The sequence below is a fragment of the Sus scrofa genome, chromosome 5, assembly GCF_000003025.6.
Source record: "Sus scrofa isolate TJ Tabasco breed Duroc chromosome 5, Sscrofa11.1, whole genome shotgun sequence".
Taxonomy (NCBI): domain Eukaryota; kingdom Metazoa; phylum Chordata; class Mammalia; order Artiodactyla; family Suidae; genus Sus; species Sus scrofa.
This window is the reverse complement of record NC_010447.5, coordinates 45,257,806-45,274,393: the sequence shown is the minus strand read 5'-3', so window position 1 is coordinate 45,274,393 and position 16,588 is coordinate 45,257,806. Positions and strand designations below refer to the sequence as shown.

General features: G+C 36.0%; 1 protein-coding gene across 7 annotated transcripts in view; it reads left to right on the top strand.

Moving 5' to 3' along the window:
• The window catches only part of CCDC91 (coiled-coil domain containing 91), a 387,500-nt gene that overhangs the window by 251,268 nt on the left and 119,644 nt on the right, over positions 1-16,588 (top strand). For all 7 annotated transcript variants that reach the window (XM_021090992.1, XM_021090995.1, XM_021090994.1 and 4 more), the window contains 3 exon segments: positions 1,052-1,144; positions 1,226-1,294; positions 10,778-10,954. In XM_021090992.1, the coding sequence (XP_020946651.1) occupies positions 1,052-1,144; positions 1,226-1,294; positions 10,778-10,954 (339 nt within the window).

The following is a 16,588-nucleotide window of genomic DNA, read 5'->3' as shown; positions in this document are numbered from 1 at the left end:
AGGCGGCGGCTACAGCTCCAATTGAATCCCTAGCCTGGGAACCTCCATATACTGTAGGTGTGGCCCTAAAAAGACCAAAAAAGAAAGAAATTAAAGGCAGGAATAATGGATTATCTTAACTTTCTGACTAGTCACTCTCAATGTAGACTGCCTGCCTAAAAATTTTTTTAAATAAGAATTACATTGATTGACATATATCTGTTTTAAAATATTGGGTATCAGAATAGGTTTGTATTTAAAAGAGGCTTCTATGTAAAAGGCATTCTGAATCTAAGAAAATATCTTATTTGCCTGTAGTAACTGAATGAGAAATCTGTGTGAGTAAAAGTACATATGTATTTTTGGTTTTGTTTCCCCATTAGCACTGTTCAGAATAAGTGTTTGGCTTAGCGATACAGAAGATTTTGAGACTACAGATGTCAAATTTTCTTAAGAAAACTTTGAATTCTGAGGGCCTAGTCCATAACTAGCTGGTGGCTTTGTGCTCTTCCACCAGTACATTGGAATAAAAATAAATACATGAACTCTAGATTCTTTAATAGCTATCACATAATGTTCCCTTGACTATTTTCACAGATTAGTTTAAAAAAAAGCTGTAGTAAAATCTTGGGATCAGAACAGTAATCTTTCCATTTCTAAAACAATGCTTTAGTAGAAACACAAGAATCTGTTAGGATAATTGTCAAGCAAAATTCAATTATAATCTGATTGCTCTCTTGTTACAAGCTAATAATCATTTTAGCGAGTAAATTTACCAAATTTAATTTTGGGAAGGTATATTTTATCATTTTCTGATTCACTTCATATTCAGAATAATTTTGAAATTAGATCCTATGTCATATACTTTAGTGAGTTTGGGAGAAAACAGATATATCTTGGCTGATGGAAGAAAGGTGAATTCAGTGTTTTTTGGCTCCTAAGTTCTTCATTTTAGCAAACTTCCCATTGTTTCCTCCAGTAACTACATGAAATGAATTCCACCAGCTCTTCTCTATGTGATAGATCATCAGTTTCAGAGCCATAATCATAATGCAGTTACCTTTCCTTGTAGCATCAGAGGCTCCTGGAAATGCTTGATACAGAGAAGGAACTGTTAAAAGAAAAAATACAGGAGGCTTTAATTCAGCAATCTCAAGAACAGAAGGTAATATTTTGTTTGTTAGAGTGTGGAAAGAATGTTAACTCAAATAATACATTTAATGTCTAATGATCTTATCATTTACAGGAAATATTGGAAAAATGTTTGGAGGAAGAAAGGCAAAGAAATAAAGAGGCATTAGTATCTGCTGCAAAGGTATATTTCTACCTGAAAAGTTTATTTTGTAGTTTAATTCTAGTACAATTCCTATTTTTGTTTATCCCCACCTCAATACCTAAAGTGAATATTGTTGCTAAGAATTGTCATCTTTATGTCTAATTATTTGCTTGGTACAGACTCATCAGTAATAATCAGTTTCTTTGTAAGTAGAATTGACAGATTGAATTCATTAATGGTACAGTCAGTCTACATTTAAAAACATTTTGTCCCAGAAGTCAAAAAGAATTTTTTCCATTTCTACTCTTCATATTCTTGTTAAATTTACATTGCACAAGATGTTGAAGTCCTTCAAGTTTAGATTATTAATTACTTATTTAAAAGTATACACACACACACACACACACACACACACACACATAGGGACACTATATCCACATGGTATTTGATAGGCATCATACAAGTAATGATTGTGTGTGTGTGTGTGTGTGTGTGTGTGTGTACACATGTATTTATTTATCAATATAAATGATTTTTAAAGCCAACTTTGAAATAGCTCATCTGGACAATCTTGTCATAGATATTAAATATACATGTACTAACAAATATACATGTTTCCCTGAAATAAATATACTGCCAGATATTTGTGTAGCCAAAATGGGTTTATTCAGTATTACAAGAGAATTGCAATCACCATGGTCTGCAACCATGGTGAACCTTGTACAAGTTCCCACGTGGCAAGGGGAACACTTTTATAGAGAAGGAGGGAAGTTGTGAAGGTTATAGTAAACAGAGATTCCATGGTTTTTCATTGGCTGAGTGCCTGCCAGAAAACAAAAGAGATCTTTCTTCTTATTGGACTCTGCTTCAGTCATAGGCCTTAAGAGCTCTCCTTTAAGTAGGTCTCCTGACACTATTTAATTGAGGTTTCTGTTTATGATTTTTATTTTTACATTTTCCCCTTTGATCAAAGTTTTTCTCTGAAAGCATCACTTACCAAGAATCAATTTTTCTAGCTTAAGCTCTTGTTCTTCAACACCAGGCAAGGCCTTTCTCAGGTGCAGTATCTCAGGTCAGAGGGAAAAATACAGATTTGAAACCTATTGTAGTCATTGCCAAGTAACAAGGATGGGTCTGAGGGAGACCTTCTTTGGTAGTTTTTAATCTAAGGTCCATATATTATCAAGATCATAATAAGATCACATCATCTGAAGTGTTATATCTTCATTAAAGGTTTGGTGACAAACTCCCAACAGACCTGGTCTGGGTATTTTGGGAAAGCTGTCTCATCAGATGTCATCTGCTTTAATTCTGGGAAATCTTTATTTTCAGGTCACCAGAGGATTTGCAGGTCCAGTCAGGGTTCAGTGCTATCTTTAGATGTGAAACATGAATCCCAGAATCTGTTCCTTGGAGTTTGGTGGCACTAGGGTTTGTTATCAGTACCTGAAAGGGGCCTCTCCACCATGATTGAAGAGAGGTCTTCTAGAGATATCTTTTCTAGTAGACAGAGTCTCTGGATTTCAAGGTGTGATGCTTATGGTGCACTTTGAAAAGATTGTTCTACCCAGTGCACAGTTATTTTAATAGAAGTAATTAGGCCTTTGCAATATGGGAATATCTTTTCTTGTATCAGTTGCGGTTCAAAAATGGCAGGAGCCAAGTGCATTGGGCATCCTGTGATTACCTCAGGGGCTGAGTATATGAGTTCCAGAGAGATGGCTCTGAGATGTTGAAGACCAACAGCAATGCTTTTGGCCAAGGTATTTGGAGGCCTCTACAAATGTCACCAACTGAGTCTTAATGTCATTAGTGCAGTCAACTAAAGCAGAGGATGGAGGGTGTTAAGCACAGTGAAAATGTTGTAAAACTGGCTAAATTGTGCAAACTTGTTGAAGCATCTAGCCAATAAAGTGGATTCCTAGATCACAATGATGTTTGGGAGGACTTCTTCAGGTAGGGATACTCTTTACCAAAAGGACTTTAGTCACAGAGGAGGGAGTAACCTGTCTGCAGGAGAAGGCTTCTTTCAGATCACTGAGAAAATTACAGACCATTACTAAAACATGAAGTTCATTAGCAATCCCCACTATTTCAGGCGGGGCAAAGGCTGCTTTATAGTAGTGGGGTTGAACACCAAGGTTATGTCTTTGGTGTCATCTAGGATTGGAAGAGATTCATCCTCAATCACGAGAAATGCTTCTCCAAGCAGATTGAAAGGAAGGACTGGGAAGAGCCCCTATAGTCCCTCAAAGCCACACATTTAAGAATTGGAAGGGGATTAGAAAGGCTGGTTGGAAGGCCAAAGACACTTAAAGCACTTAAATTTGTAACTGTCCTTTCCAGTATCCTGGCTCTTTGTAATAATAGCAGACACTGGGAAGCTTTTTATTTCATTTAGCAGACTTCATTTGCTGGATTTGAAGATTAAGAAATCTGGTGTTCTTCCTTTTAAGGGACTAGATCATCTAGAGTTTGAAAGAGCTGGTTTACTACATTAATTACATCTGGAGTGGATGTAGTTTTCCATTCAGTCCTAGTCCTTTTTATTAGAAGGGAAGGGTCTCAGTTCAGCCCATTAATAACAGAGTTAAAAGCTGCCCAGGTGGAGTCAACATCTGAAGGAAGATCAGAATTTTTTTTTTTTAAGCAATCTGCCTTTTTTTTTAAGGGCCGAATCTGCAGCATATGGAGGTTCCCAGGCTAAGGGTTGAATTGGCCTATGCCACAGCTACAGCAACACAGGACCCAAGCCACATCTCCAACCTACACTACAGCTCACAGCAACACCAGATCCTTAATGCACTGAGCAAGGCCAGAGATTGAATCTGTGTCCTTATGGATGCTAGTCATGTTCGTTAACCACTGAGCCACTATGGGAGCTCCTTTTTAAGCAATCTGAAGTTGATCGTCGTAGTCATGAACAGGTTCATCCAATTTTTGTGTGCAAGCCTGAATTCTCTTCCAAACAAGAGGCTTTGGAAAAGCTCTGTGAATTGCTTAATGAAGTCACCTAGCAACTGCCTGAGCCTAACCCATATAATCAGTTAGACCTTTCAGGATTTTGTCAATTAGCAGTTTTCATCCTATATTGGGCCTGGCCTTCACTGACAAGCTTATGAACACGCCTAGAGGATATGTCTGAGAAACAAGGTTGATGAGTTGAAAATGACTATATTAAATCCTCAGCAAATCTATGTGGATCTTTGATTTATTTTGGGAAAATCTTTGACTAAGGCTTGAAGTTCAGCTTTCATCTACCAAATGTAGGAAATTAAGGATTTCATTCAGGATTCTCACCAGGCTTAATTTTATAGGGAAAGATTCCGACAAGTTCGGAGGAGAGGGGGGTGTGAAGAATTTCAGAGTAAAGGAGATGTTTGGCAGGGTGATCTGTATGAGGGAATTGATGATATAGAGGAAGCATCAGCGGCATAAACAGGTAGGAGGAAGATGACACCAGAGTCAGAGTCTGGCCAGGAGGATCCAAGGATGATACAAGATGGTGCCAGGGGAAGCCAAGGAAGAAGAGCCTGAGGTTTTGGGAACCATTTCATCTTTACTTGTTTGGCTTAGCTAATCTTAAAATCTTATTTTGCAGAGAGGCAATTTTAGGCTTCTGATAATGTTGGGGAGCCCTAAGATACCAATCAAAATAGGCATATCACTCAGGTCAAGAAATTTTGGAGCTATTGTAATCCAACTCAGTTTTAAAGAAATTAAGTTTGGAAATTTCAAACCTTCCCATAATGGCCACTGATAACTTGCCTTTGGTAAGGTTGGTCCTGTTAGTCAGGAATGAACATGAGGAAGAGACTGTGGTTTTTAGACATCAGATTGGCTAGGTTCCCTGTAGGGTGAGTGCCCTCAAAATTCTTAAATAACTGGGATCCATTTCTCAGAAGTTTTTCTCTAGAGTAAAAGGATGATTTTCAAATGGCTTTAATAGCCTACAGCTCAAACACCTTGCAAGCTACTTAATACTAGACAGTTCTAAAGAGACAGCTTGATCCTGAAGGAGCCAGGCCAAAGGCTTTTTCATCCAGTTTCCAAAGAATAGTCCCTTCCAAAGGAAAAAGCTGAAGTCTGAAAAAATGATACAGTTTCGGTGAAGACATCCCTCTTCCCAAAGGAAGGGCTGAAGGCATTTTCAGCCAGCTTTGGTTGAAACAGTATGATCTCAAAATTAGACCATAGTGCCAGATGTGTACAGAACAAGGCATTAATAAGAAAAATGAAATCTTAAAATAAATTCCAAATAAAAGGTGTAGAGCTTCAAACATAAAGATGGCATGAGCTTGGATCTAGAAGAAAGAAGCACCTTCAGTCTCCAAGGTTATTGTGGGTACTGTATCTGTTTGCTCAATAGCCCCAGAGGCTTCAAGGGTCTTCTCTGGCCCCCATGTGGGCCACCAAAATGTTGACATAAAATAAAATAGACTGCCAGATATTTCTTCAGCAACGATGATTTATTCAGGATTAGCAAAGAATTGCAGTTCAGATCTGCAACCAGGGAGAGCCATGTGCAAGAACCCACATGGCAAGAGAGGGAGAATGCTCTTATAGAGGGGAAAAGGAAGTTGAGAGGGCTGTGGGAAGCAAAGGGTCTGTGGCTTTTCTTTGGCTTAGTTCCTGCCAGGGAAGTAGAGGAGTCATTCTTCCTGTTGGACTCTGCTGTAGTCACAAGGGCATTAGAGCTCTCTCTTCCTTATGGTCTCCTGATGCTATTTAACTGAGGTTTCTGTTTATTAATTTTTTTACACATGTATGGCACTAAGTGTTGAGTCTGGGATTTAAATTTAGTAAGCAAATATTAAAAGTCTCATATGTCCAAATCACTATGCCAGGAGTGGAAGTTTAAGAATAACTATGATTTTGTCTTTTCTTTAAAGAATTTACAATTGTGTAAAAAATAAAAATAAAAAAATTTAAAAGTACTTACATGCTAATAAGGTAAGGAGGGAAGCATTAAATTATTATGAGTATATTTCTATGTCATAGAGTTTTTAACAATAAATTATTTCTGAACTGAGCCTTGAAGGATGCCTAATATTCTGAATAATAACTTTGAATTTTATTCCATAGGTAAGTAGACACACATTGAAATCTGAGTACAGGTGTGACGTAATGGTAATTGACATTAATTTTTGAGCAGTTGGAATGGTAAAGACCTGGGGCAGGGAAAGAAGTTATAGAGAGTATCTGAAGTCTGGGTAAGAGATAGTGCGTGGCAAAAATAGAGTAATAGTGGTCTTGGAAAGGAATGAAATAGGCAAATTCTAGAAATAGGAGATGGAATCAGCATGTCATTGTGGATGATATGAGGTAGCCAAGTTGTGAACTCCCAGAATATTCACTCAGCAGTGACTTAGAAAGTAATACCTCGGTATAGAGTTTGAGGTACCTGTGATATGTCTAGATGACAAAGTAGGCAGCTAGATCTACCTGACCTTTACAACTTGGTATATGCAAATCACCTGAAGATATTAATATTGGCTAATATGGTATTTTTTTTTCCAGCAGAGGATGGTAGTGATAGCCATGGAAATTGTTTTGTATAATCACCTCACAGGAGAGTGCAGAGTAATGAGTAGTCTAAGAACTTAGCCCTGAAAGATCTCCAAAATTTAAAATCCAAGAAAGGAAGAAGTTATGAAGAATTGAAGAGACTGAGCAAGATGCCAGGGAGAAATATAAGCAGCATATCTCATGCAAACTGGAAAAAGAAAGGAATTCACAAAATCAGAACTAATCAACTGTAGAGTGTTGCTTTGAGGTCAAGGAAATAAGGATTAAAACAAAACCCAGAAAATATATATATTATATTTGTATATTTTATATAAATGCAATGTCTTTCTTTTTCCCATTTTATGTTCTTGCCTCCCTTGTCAAAGATTAATTGACCATAGGTGTCTGGGTTTATTTCTGGGTTCTCTATTCTGTTCCATCGGTCTGTCTGTCTGTTTTGGTGCCAGTAGCACACTGTCTTCTTTTTTTTTACTCTCTCTTTTTTTTTTTTTTTTTTTTTTTGTCTTTTTGCCATTTCTTGGGCGGCTCCCGCGGCATATGGAGGTTCCCAGGCTAGGGGTGGAAACGGAGCTGTAGCTGCTGGCCTATGCCAGAGCCACAGCAATGCGGGATCCGAGCCGCATCTGCAACCTACACCACAGCTCAAAGCAATGCCAGATCCTTAACCCACTGAGCAAGGCCAGGGATCGAACCCGCAACCTCATGGTTCGTAGTCGGATTCATTAACCACTGAGCCACTACGGGGAACTCCGTGTACCATGCTGTCTTGATGACTGTGGCTTTTTAGTATCACCTGAAGTCTGGGAGCGTTATGCCTCCTGCTTGGTTTTTGTTCCTTAGGATTGTTTTGGCAGTTCTGGGTCTTTTGTGGTTCCATATAAACTTTTGAATTGTTTTTTCTAGTTCTGTGAAAAACATCATGGGTAATTGGATAGGGATTGCATTGAATCTGTAGATTGCTTTGGGTAGTATGGCCATTTTTACAATATTAATTATTCCAACCCAGGAGCATGGAATATCTTTCCATTTCTTTGAATGCACTTTAATTTGCATCTTCTTTAATTTCTTGATTAATGTTTTATAGTTCTCAGTATATAAGTCTTTCACCTCCTTGGTCAGGTGTATTCCCAGGTATTTGATTTTTTTGGGGTGCAATTTTAAAAGGTATTGTATTTTTGTATTCCTTTTCTAATATTTCATTGTTAGTATACGGAATGTGACTGTTTTCTGAATGTTAATCTTATATCCTGCTACTTTTCTGAATTTGTTGATCAGTTCAAGTAGTAGGGTTTTCTATGTATAATATTATGTCATCTGCATACAGTGACAATTTACCCTCTTCTCTTCCAGTTTGGATGCCTTTTATTTCTTCTGTTTGTCTGATTGCTGTGGCTAGGACTTCCAATACAATGTTGAATAACAGTGGTGAGAGTGGGCATCCTTGTCTTCTTCCATATTTTAGTGGGTAGGCTTTCAGCTTTTCTCCATTGAGTATTATATTTGCTGTGGGTTTGTTATAAATGGCTTTTATTATATTAAGGTATGTTCACTCCATACCCAGTTTGGTAAGATTTTTGACCATGAATGGTTGTTGGACATTGTCAAATGCTTTCTCTGCATCTATTGAGATGATCATTTGGTTTTTGACTTTTGTTTATGTGGTGTATGACATTGATTGATTTGCATATGTTGAACCATCCTTATGCACCTGGGATGAATCCCACCTGGTCGTGGTATATGATCTTTTTTATCTGTTGTTGGATTCAGATGGCTAAAATTTTGTTGAGAATTTTTGCATCTATATACATCAGAGATATTTGCCTATAGTTTTCTTTTTTGGTGGTGTTTTTGGTTTTGGTTTTAGGGTGATGGAGGCGTCATAGAATGTCTTTGGGAGTGTTCCTTCTTCAACCTTTTGGAAAAGTTTATGGAGGATGGGTATAAGTTCCTCTTTGTATGTTTGGTAGAATTCACTTGTGAAGCTGTCTGGTCCTGGACTTTTATTTGTAGGGAGTGTTTTTATGACATATTCAATTTCCTTTATAGTGATCTGTCTGTTAAGTTGATCTATTTCTTCTTGATTTGGTTTTGGCAGCCTGTAAGTTTCTAGAAAGTTGTCCATTTCTTCTTGGTTGTCAGATTTGTTGGCATATAATTGTTCATAGTATTCTCTTACATTTTTTTATATTTCTGCAGTATCTGTTGATACAGCATGCAAAAGATCAAGAAAAAGTTCCTTTTTCATTTGTTATTTTATTTGGGTTTTTTCTGTCCTCTTCTTGGTGAGTCTGGCCAGAGGTTTGTCAATTTTGTTTACCTTTTCAAAGAACCAGCTCTTCGTTTTATTGATTTTTTTCTATTGTTTTTTGAATCTCTATTTTATTGATTTCCTCTTTGATCTTTATGATTGCCTTCCTTCTGTTGACTTTAGGTTTCATTTATTCTTCTTTTTCTACATCATTTAGGTGATGGGTTAAGTTGTTGATTTGAGATTTTTCTTCTTTTTTTGAGGAAGGCTTGTATTGCTATCATTTTCCCTCTGAGAACTGCATTTGTGGCATCCCATAGATTTTCATTAGTTGTGTCTTCATTATCATTTATCTTGAGGTATTTTTTAATTTCCTTCTTGATTTCATCATTGACCCATTGGTTTTTAGTAGCATGTTGTTTAGTCTCCATGTAGTTAGTTTTTTCTCATTTCTTTTCCTGTGGTTGGTTTCTACTTTCATGCCACTGTGGTCAGAGAAGATGCTTGAAATCATTTCTATACTTTTAAATTTGTTGAGGTTAGCTTTGTGCCCCAGTATGTGATTGATCCTTGAGAGTGTTCTGTGTGCACTTAAGAGGAATGTATATTCCCATTTTTTTTTTGGATGTAATGTCCTGAAAATATCAATTAAGTCTAATATTTCTATTGTGTCATGTATGATCTCTATTGACTTATCAATTTTCTGTCTAGAGCATCTGTCCATTTATGTGAGTAGGGTATTAAAGTCTCCTACTATTACTGTATTCCCATCAGTTTCTCCTTTTATGTCTGTTAGTATTTGTTGTAGGTATGTGGGTACTCCTATATTAGGGGCATAGATATTGATGATTTTAATATCCTCTTCTTGAATGGATTCTTTTGCCATTAGTGTCCTTCTTTTTCTTTCTTTATGGCCTTCATTTTTAAGTCTATTTTGTCTGATATGAGTATTGTAACTCCTCCTTTCCTGTCTTGTCCATTGGCATGAAATATTTCTTCCCATCCCCTCACTTTCAGTCTATATGTGTCCTTTGCCCTAAGGTGAGTCTCTTGTAGAAAGCAGATTGTAGGGTTTTGCTTTTTTAATCCAATCTTCCACACTGTGTCTTTTGATTGGTGCATTCAGTCCATTGACATTTATGGTAATTATTGATAGATATGTATTTAATGCCATTTTAAAAACTTGTTTTCCTGTTGATTCTATGTTTCTCCTTTCTTCCTTTCTTTTTTTGGTTAGATGATTTCCATTTATTTTATGCTGAGTACTTTTCTTTTTAGTTTTTGTGGATGTAATGTTTGCTTTTGATTCTTGATTGACCTGTTTTTTAAGTATGTTAACCCCTTCCTGTATCTGCTTGCTTTACCCTGATAGTCACATAGGCTCAAACACATTAATATGGTAAACGTTAATATGTATAACCCACATAAGCAAAAGCTCTTGGAAGTCCTCTGTAATTTTTGAGCATGTAAGAGATCCTAAGTCCAAATTGTTTGAAAACTGATTCTTTAAGCTAAGGCTTGTTTTCTTTGAGTTTTAGAAATGCCTTGAAAGTAAGTTGGTTATTTGTATAAAAACAAACAATTTATTTTATTTTGCAGCAATTATTATATATGCATAAAAATAGCAATGTTAGAAATAAACCCTATAAAATCAAAGTTTTGTGTTTTTAACTCGTCTGTCTTTTTCAAGGAATTATTGTTTAATCACTCTTTAAAATATTTTTGTTTGGGTCATTGTTTTGAAGCTTGAGAAAGAAGCAATGAAGGATGCAGTTTTAAAAGCTATTGAAGAAGAAAGAAAACATATGGAAAAAGTCCATGCTGAAGAAAGGGAGTTGTGGAAGACTGAGCATGCAAAAGATCAAGAGAAAGTATCTCAGGCAATTCAAACAGCTATCCAAGAGCAAAGAAAAATTAGTCAGGTTAGTAAAATTTGCTCTGTAAATATTTTCTTTTTTCTTATTTTTCTCAAATAATTTACTGTAGCAGAAAGAACAAGTTTCTAGGTAACTCAGATTTTCAAAGGTGAGGTAGTCCTATCAGATATATTCCAAGTCTTCCTTGAACAGCTCACTGCTTTTATTCTCTTATAGTTGGAGAAAAAACTACAACCAAACAACTGTCATTCTATTTGCCCCTTAAAGTTTCATAGTCCTGTTCCTGAAAACTGACAAATTACTTTTCTTGGGAGCCAGGTGAAGCTTATATATCTTTTATTTATTTAGAAGAGCAGGATAAGCAAATAAATTGCCATGTTCAAACTTCATTCTTGTATTTTACCTTAATAATTGAAAAGACTATCTCTTATGTTTTGGGGACTGTACTTATTTCTGGGGATACAGTAATGAAAAAAAAAAAAATTCCCTCCCTTCTTACAAAGAAAACTGACAGGAAACTAGTAAAGGTATAATTTAATGTGAAGTAATGATACATGTCATAAAGAGAAATCAAGCTGTGTAAGAGACTAGAAAGTAAGGGGACCAATATATAAAAAGGTTAGTCAGGTAAAGACTCTAAGGAGGTTGCATTTGAACTGAGGCCTGCATTGAAGTAAGGAGTTTGTGACCAGCTGGGGAAGAGTCCAGGGAATAGCAATTCCTTGCTATTCCAGGAATAGAGAATAGCAAGGGCAAAGGCTCTCAAGCAGGAAGATGCTTCGTGTAATAAGTTTGTGGCACTGTTAGGGGTATAGATAGATACTCAGACCAGTGGAGTAGGATAGAATACAGAAAGAGACACAGATTCTTCTGTAGTTTACAAATCTGTAAAGATGAAATCACAAATTAGATAAATTACCTTAGAAAATCAGGGTTCTTAATCTGTGTTCCATGGAAGGGGACCCTAGACAATCTGCGAAGTTACTGAATTATGCAGAATTTGTATAAATGTACAGATTTTTCTCCAGAGATAATCTGTAGCTTTTATTAGATCCTGAAAATATTAAAAATGCAGTCATTCCTTGGTATCTGCAGAGGATTGGTTACAGGGCCCACTATTAATGTCAAAATCTACCAACTCTTTAAGTCTTAAAGTTGGCCCTTCATACCGCAGTTCTGTATCTGCAGATTCAACCAGCCATGGATCATGTAGTACTATGTCTTTATTGAAAAAAATACACTTTAGGTAAATTAAAGATTTTAAATCTGTAAGTTTAATATATTAAAAAGAATTTGGGCAAATATTGGAAACTCTTTGAAAGGAAGAATACAAGCAGGACTTCTGGAATAGCAAGACTAAGAGCCTCTACAAAATAACTTCTCCAGAAAGGCAATGATTGTGAAAAACTATTTTTTTCAGAACTCTGGATATTAACCAAAGACTTCAACAACCCAAGGATTATTTATTCAAGAAAAATAGTTAAATCTCCTAACAGCAAGCTTTTGTAAAGTTTTAACTTGCCTTATTCCCATCCCCTATTCTTCAGCTCCATCACAGCTTTAGTGTAGCTTCACAATCATAGTTGCTGTGAAAACCAACAATGTAGAAGCCACTGAAGGGCACATACTAGATTTAGAGCTCCAAAAACTCTGTCTCCAGAGAACTGTTATTTTTTGGTTTCACTGACAGTGCTATAGAAGGTCTCCATTCACAAGGCTTGTTGATATTTGACCTGCCTCAAAGTTTGTTCAGTGAGAAAAGCCCTATATCCAGGATGTTTGTCAGAATTAGTAAGTGATAACTATTTAACCTCTCAACTACCTGGGACAGAAATACCTGTTGGGACAAACAAGAAGCTAGCCAAAAAACTTGAGAGAGACATCAGAAATATGATTGCTGTTGGTAACTTTATAAAGCTTCTAGTGGAAATTCCTGTCTGGCCTAGCAGTAGTGAACCTGACTAGTATCCATGAGAACATGGGTTTGATCCCTGGCCTTGCTCAGTGGGTTAAGCATCCAGCATTGCCATGAGTTGTTGTGTAGGTCATAGACATGGCTTGGACCCTGTGTTGCTATTGCTGTGTGTAGGCCGGCAGCTATATCTCCAATTCAACCCCTGGCCTTGGAACTTCCATGTGCCGTGAGTGCAGCCCTAAAAAGACCAAAAAAAAAAAAAAAATCAGTATAAAGCTCTTAGCTTTTTAAAATGTTCCTAGAATTCTTGAAGGTCACACCCATGCACAGGTTTGTTTATATGCCCTGGTAAGACCTGAGAAAGCCCTCATCTCTCACCTCTGGCTGACTTTGATTCTCTGCAAGCAGAAAGTGAAGGCTAAGGTAGGGTCGTAAACTGTCAGTGTTGAAGGCATGTCCTGACACATAGAGGTCCTTGGCAAATAATGAAACACTTACTAATTCATGGTATTTAAGTAAATCTCTGTCTTCTCATTAGCTGACCATTGAGCTGACCCAACCAAGACTTTAGTAGCTACACATGACAATGAATACAGGTTGCTGAATTATCACAGAAAAGCTATAAAGTGAAAGTTCCTCAACAAACAGCAGCAGTAATTATTCCCGAGGGATGGAAGAAATCTTATCTTTAGAGTTTCTGCATTACATTATTTAAAATGCCCAATTTTTATGGACAAGAAAAAATTATGAGATATGCAAAGGAACAGGAAGGTATACTTATAAATAGGAAAAAAGAGTCAATAGAAACTACATTGATATTTGACTTAATAGACAAAGTCTTTAATTTTCTGTTGTAAATAGTTGAAAAAGCTAAAGGAAGTCATTTCTCAAAATTTTTAAACCCTCATCATATATATTATATGTGTGTTTTTCAGAAACTAACACTAGAACTTTTTGATAGACTGCTTTAATAATTTTTAAAAGTACACCCTCTTTGCTGTAAAAGCAAGATTCTATGTACCTGGGTATATATTTACTTCCCATCCTACTGCTGACTGCAGTCATAGAGTACTTACCATTTTGTTAGAGGGAAAGGCCCTACCTCCTATCTTGTAGTTTAGACTTCTCTTATAGCATATGTTTGATTCAAGTACTTACTTGTTTGACTAATGTCAAACTGAACTGAGAGCTTCATAAGTATCTCAGTCATGCCCTAGAATAATGTCTAGCTCCTAGAATGTGTTCCAGAAAACCTTTTGTTTTCCTTAAACATCAGTAGCCAAAATATCATACAGTAAACTCTACACTAGTGAATATCTGGTCAACCAAATGTAATTTAGTAATTGACAGTACTAGAATCTCTTCTCGAGGTCATCAGGTATCATGGAGAAGCCTTCATTGGTACTTTTCCTGTGTATCTTCCATAATGTAGAGTCATCAACCCAGAAATCCTCAACATGTGTTACATGGTCATCCCTTTATTACTTACTTTCACAGTAAATGTTCTTACCAAACTTTGGCAAGGACTTAGGAATTAGTAAGAAGTATTAAAACTCCTCAGCATGTACGAAATCAATTATCTTCCCGTTGTCTCTTTTTTTTCTTCTTAAGACACCAGTTTGATATAGATATATATGTAGATAATATAGATACTGCAGTGGGTGGATTTTTAAAAGCAAATTAGTGAATTAGAAGATACAGTAGAAGAAATAATCTGTATGTATAACAGAGAGAAAATGAATGGAAAATAAAGAAATGATACAAGGAGATTTGGAGAAAACAGTGAAAATGTTCTACATATACAAAATGTAAACTATGTATAGTTACATATATCTGTATATACATATGATATCTTGCATTTTTAGTTTTAGCTTTTATTTTTTTAAACTTTGTAGACTTTTTGTTTCATTAAAACACATCATTTTGTTTCTTTTTGTTTAATTTCAGAATCAGCAAATACCCTCCAGACAGATTAATTTTGAATTGTGAACTAATGTCTCTGTCTTCTCTCAGATCTTTAAACACCAATTTTTAGTATCAAATAAGGTCTTTGATGCTTTTAAAATATTTTTGTTTTCTTTTATTTAGATCAGCATCTTTAGTTTTCTTAAGCAAGAATCTTGGTGTTAATTATATGTACACCAGTATTAGAAGTCCCATTGTTATCTTGCATAAGGCAGAATGTTTATCATAACACAAAGGAAAAAGAAATACAAAATGGGATGGAAATATAGTGTTCTGAATATAAAATTTAATGGCAGTATTTCTTGGTGAAAGGTGTACATAGTTTGGCCTCAACTTTGAAACGGCAGTGCAAGATTAAGGACCTGCTTGAGCATGTCTAAATGAAATTGCTGTTTGTGGCTATGATCTCTAAAACTTTCAGTAGTACCTCTTTTTTAGGTTTTGTTCTCATTCTTGAATCTGTGTGAGTTGTAACTTGGTGTGCCTTTCACATACCAAATTCTTTGGATCAGCACTTATGATAAAGCCTTACCTTCCTCTATTTGCCGTTGTAAAGCAGCCAAAATGTCATGCCCACCAGATCTTAAGTCTGCTCCTCTTCTCCCTGCAGCATACCTCAGCTTTCCTGCTTGTGACTAAAATAGGTCAAGGCATTTGGGCACACCAAAATTTAAAGTTTAGTCAAGCTTGTTTTTATTTCATTCCTTTACTGAAGGCTTTTGCTAATAGTATTCAAGAGGAATAAAAAAAAAGTGATCTTGGAGTAGAAAATTTTATGACTCTCCATCCTTCAAAACCACTAATTTCTTCCTCCTTACACTTGTAGAAAATGATCCTCAATCTTAGTGTTGCTAAGTTTTTATCTGACATGACCTCCATATGGATTATCAGAAAAAAAAATATTATAATAGATATATTGGTAGGTGAGAAGTTAAGTAGGTAGGTTAACTATCCGTTGTAAAAGAATATGCTAATTACAGAACAAAGCACAATATGTATGTTCTCGGATTTGGTCTATGTATAATTTTTTCTAAAGGGACACCTTTAATAGGATGAAAATTCATATCAACCCCAACTGTGGGAAACACTGCATTGAAATTTTAATACTAGCATTTTAGGGATTCACTGAACACAAACACGAAATAATTATAGGAGTTTTTATTCTATTCTGAGAGAATTTTTCAGATTCTCAGTGGTCTGGACTCTAGTTTGCAGTAACCCTGGTCTTCACTAATTCAAAATAAGTAGTTTGAAATAAAGTAGATTATTCTATAAAATAGAATGTAGTAGAATTTAGGTTGGAATACATATTGCCTTGCCTTTCTTATAATAAACTCGGCCACCAATGAATTTACCATCAGCGTGTAAAATTCTGCTCAAACAATATCTGGCGTATAAGTGTCGCCATGTACAATGTGATGGATGTGAATGTCATTGTAAGATTTTGATGCCTTTCCTCTGTCTTCTGCTCATGTGCGTATTGTTGCTTATTTTTAGGTTATTAGCTAAAAAGCTATTTTTATGGAACTTTTTCTTGACCTTTGCACAACATAGCAAGATAGTGGTAGTGGTGGTAGAGAAGGCAATAATTGTAATAGTACTAGCTGTCATTAATTCAGTTCTAAATATGAAGCACTTTTTAACTTGTTTTACATGTTTGATCTTATTTAATCCTCACAACTACCTTATGGGGCAAAAGCTATTATTATCTCCATTTTTACAGATACAGAAATTAAAGCTCAGGAAGATTATGCAACTTGCCCAGGGCCCTAATAACTCCTTAAAAGTGGCAACAAGCC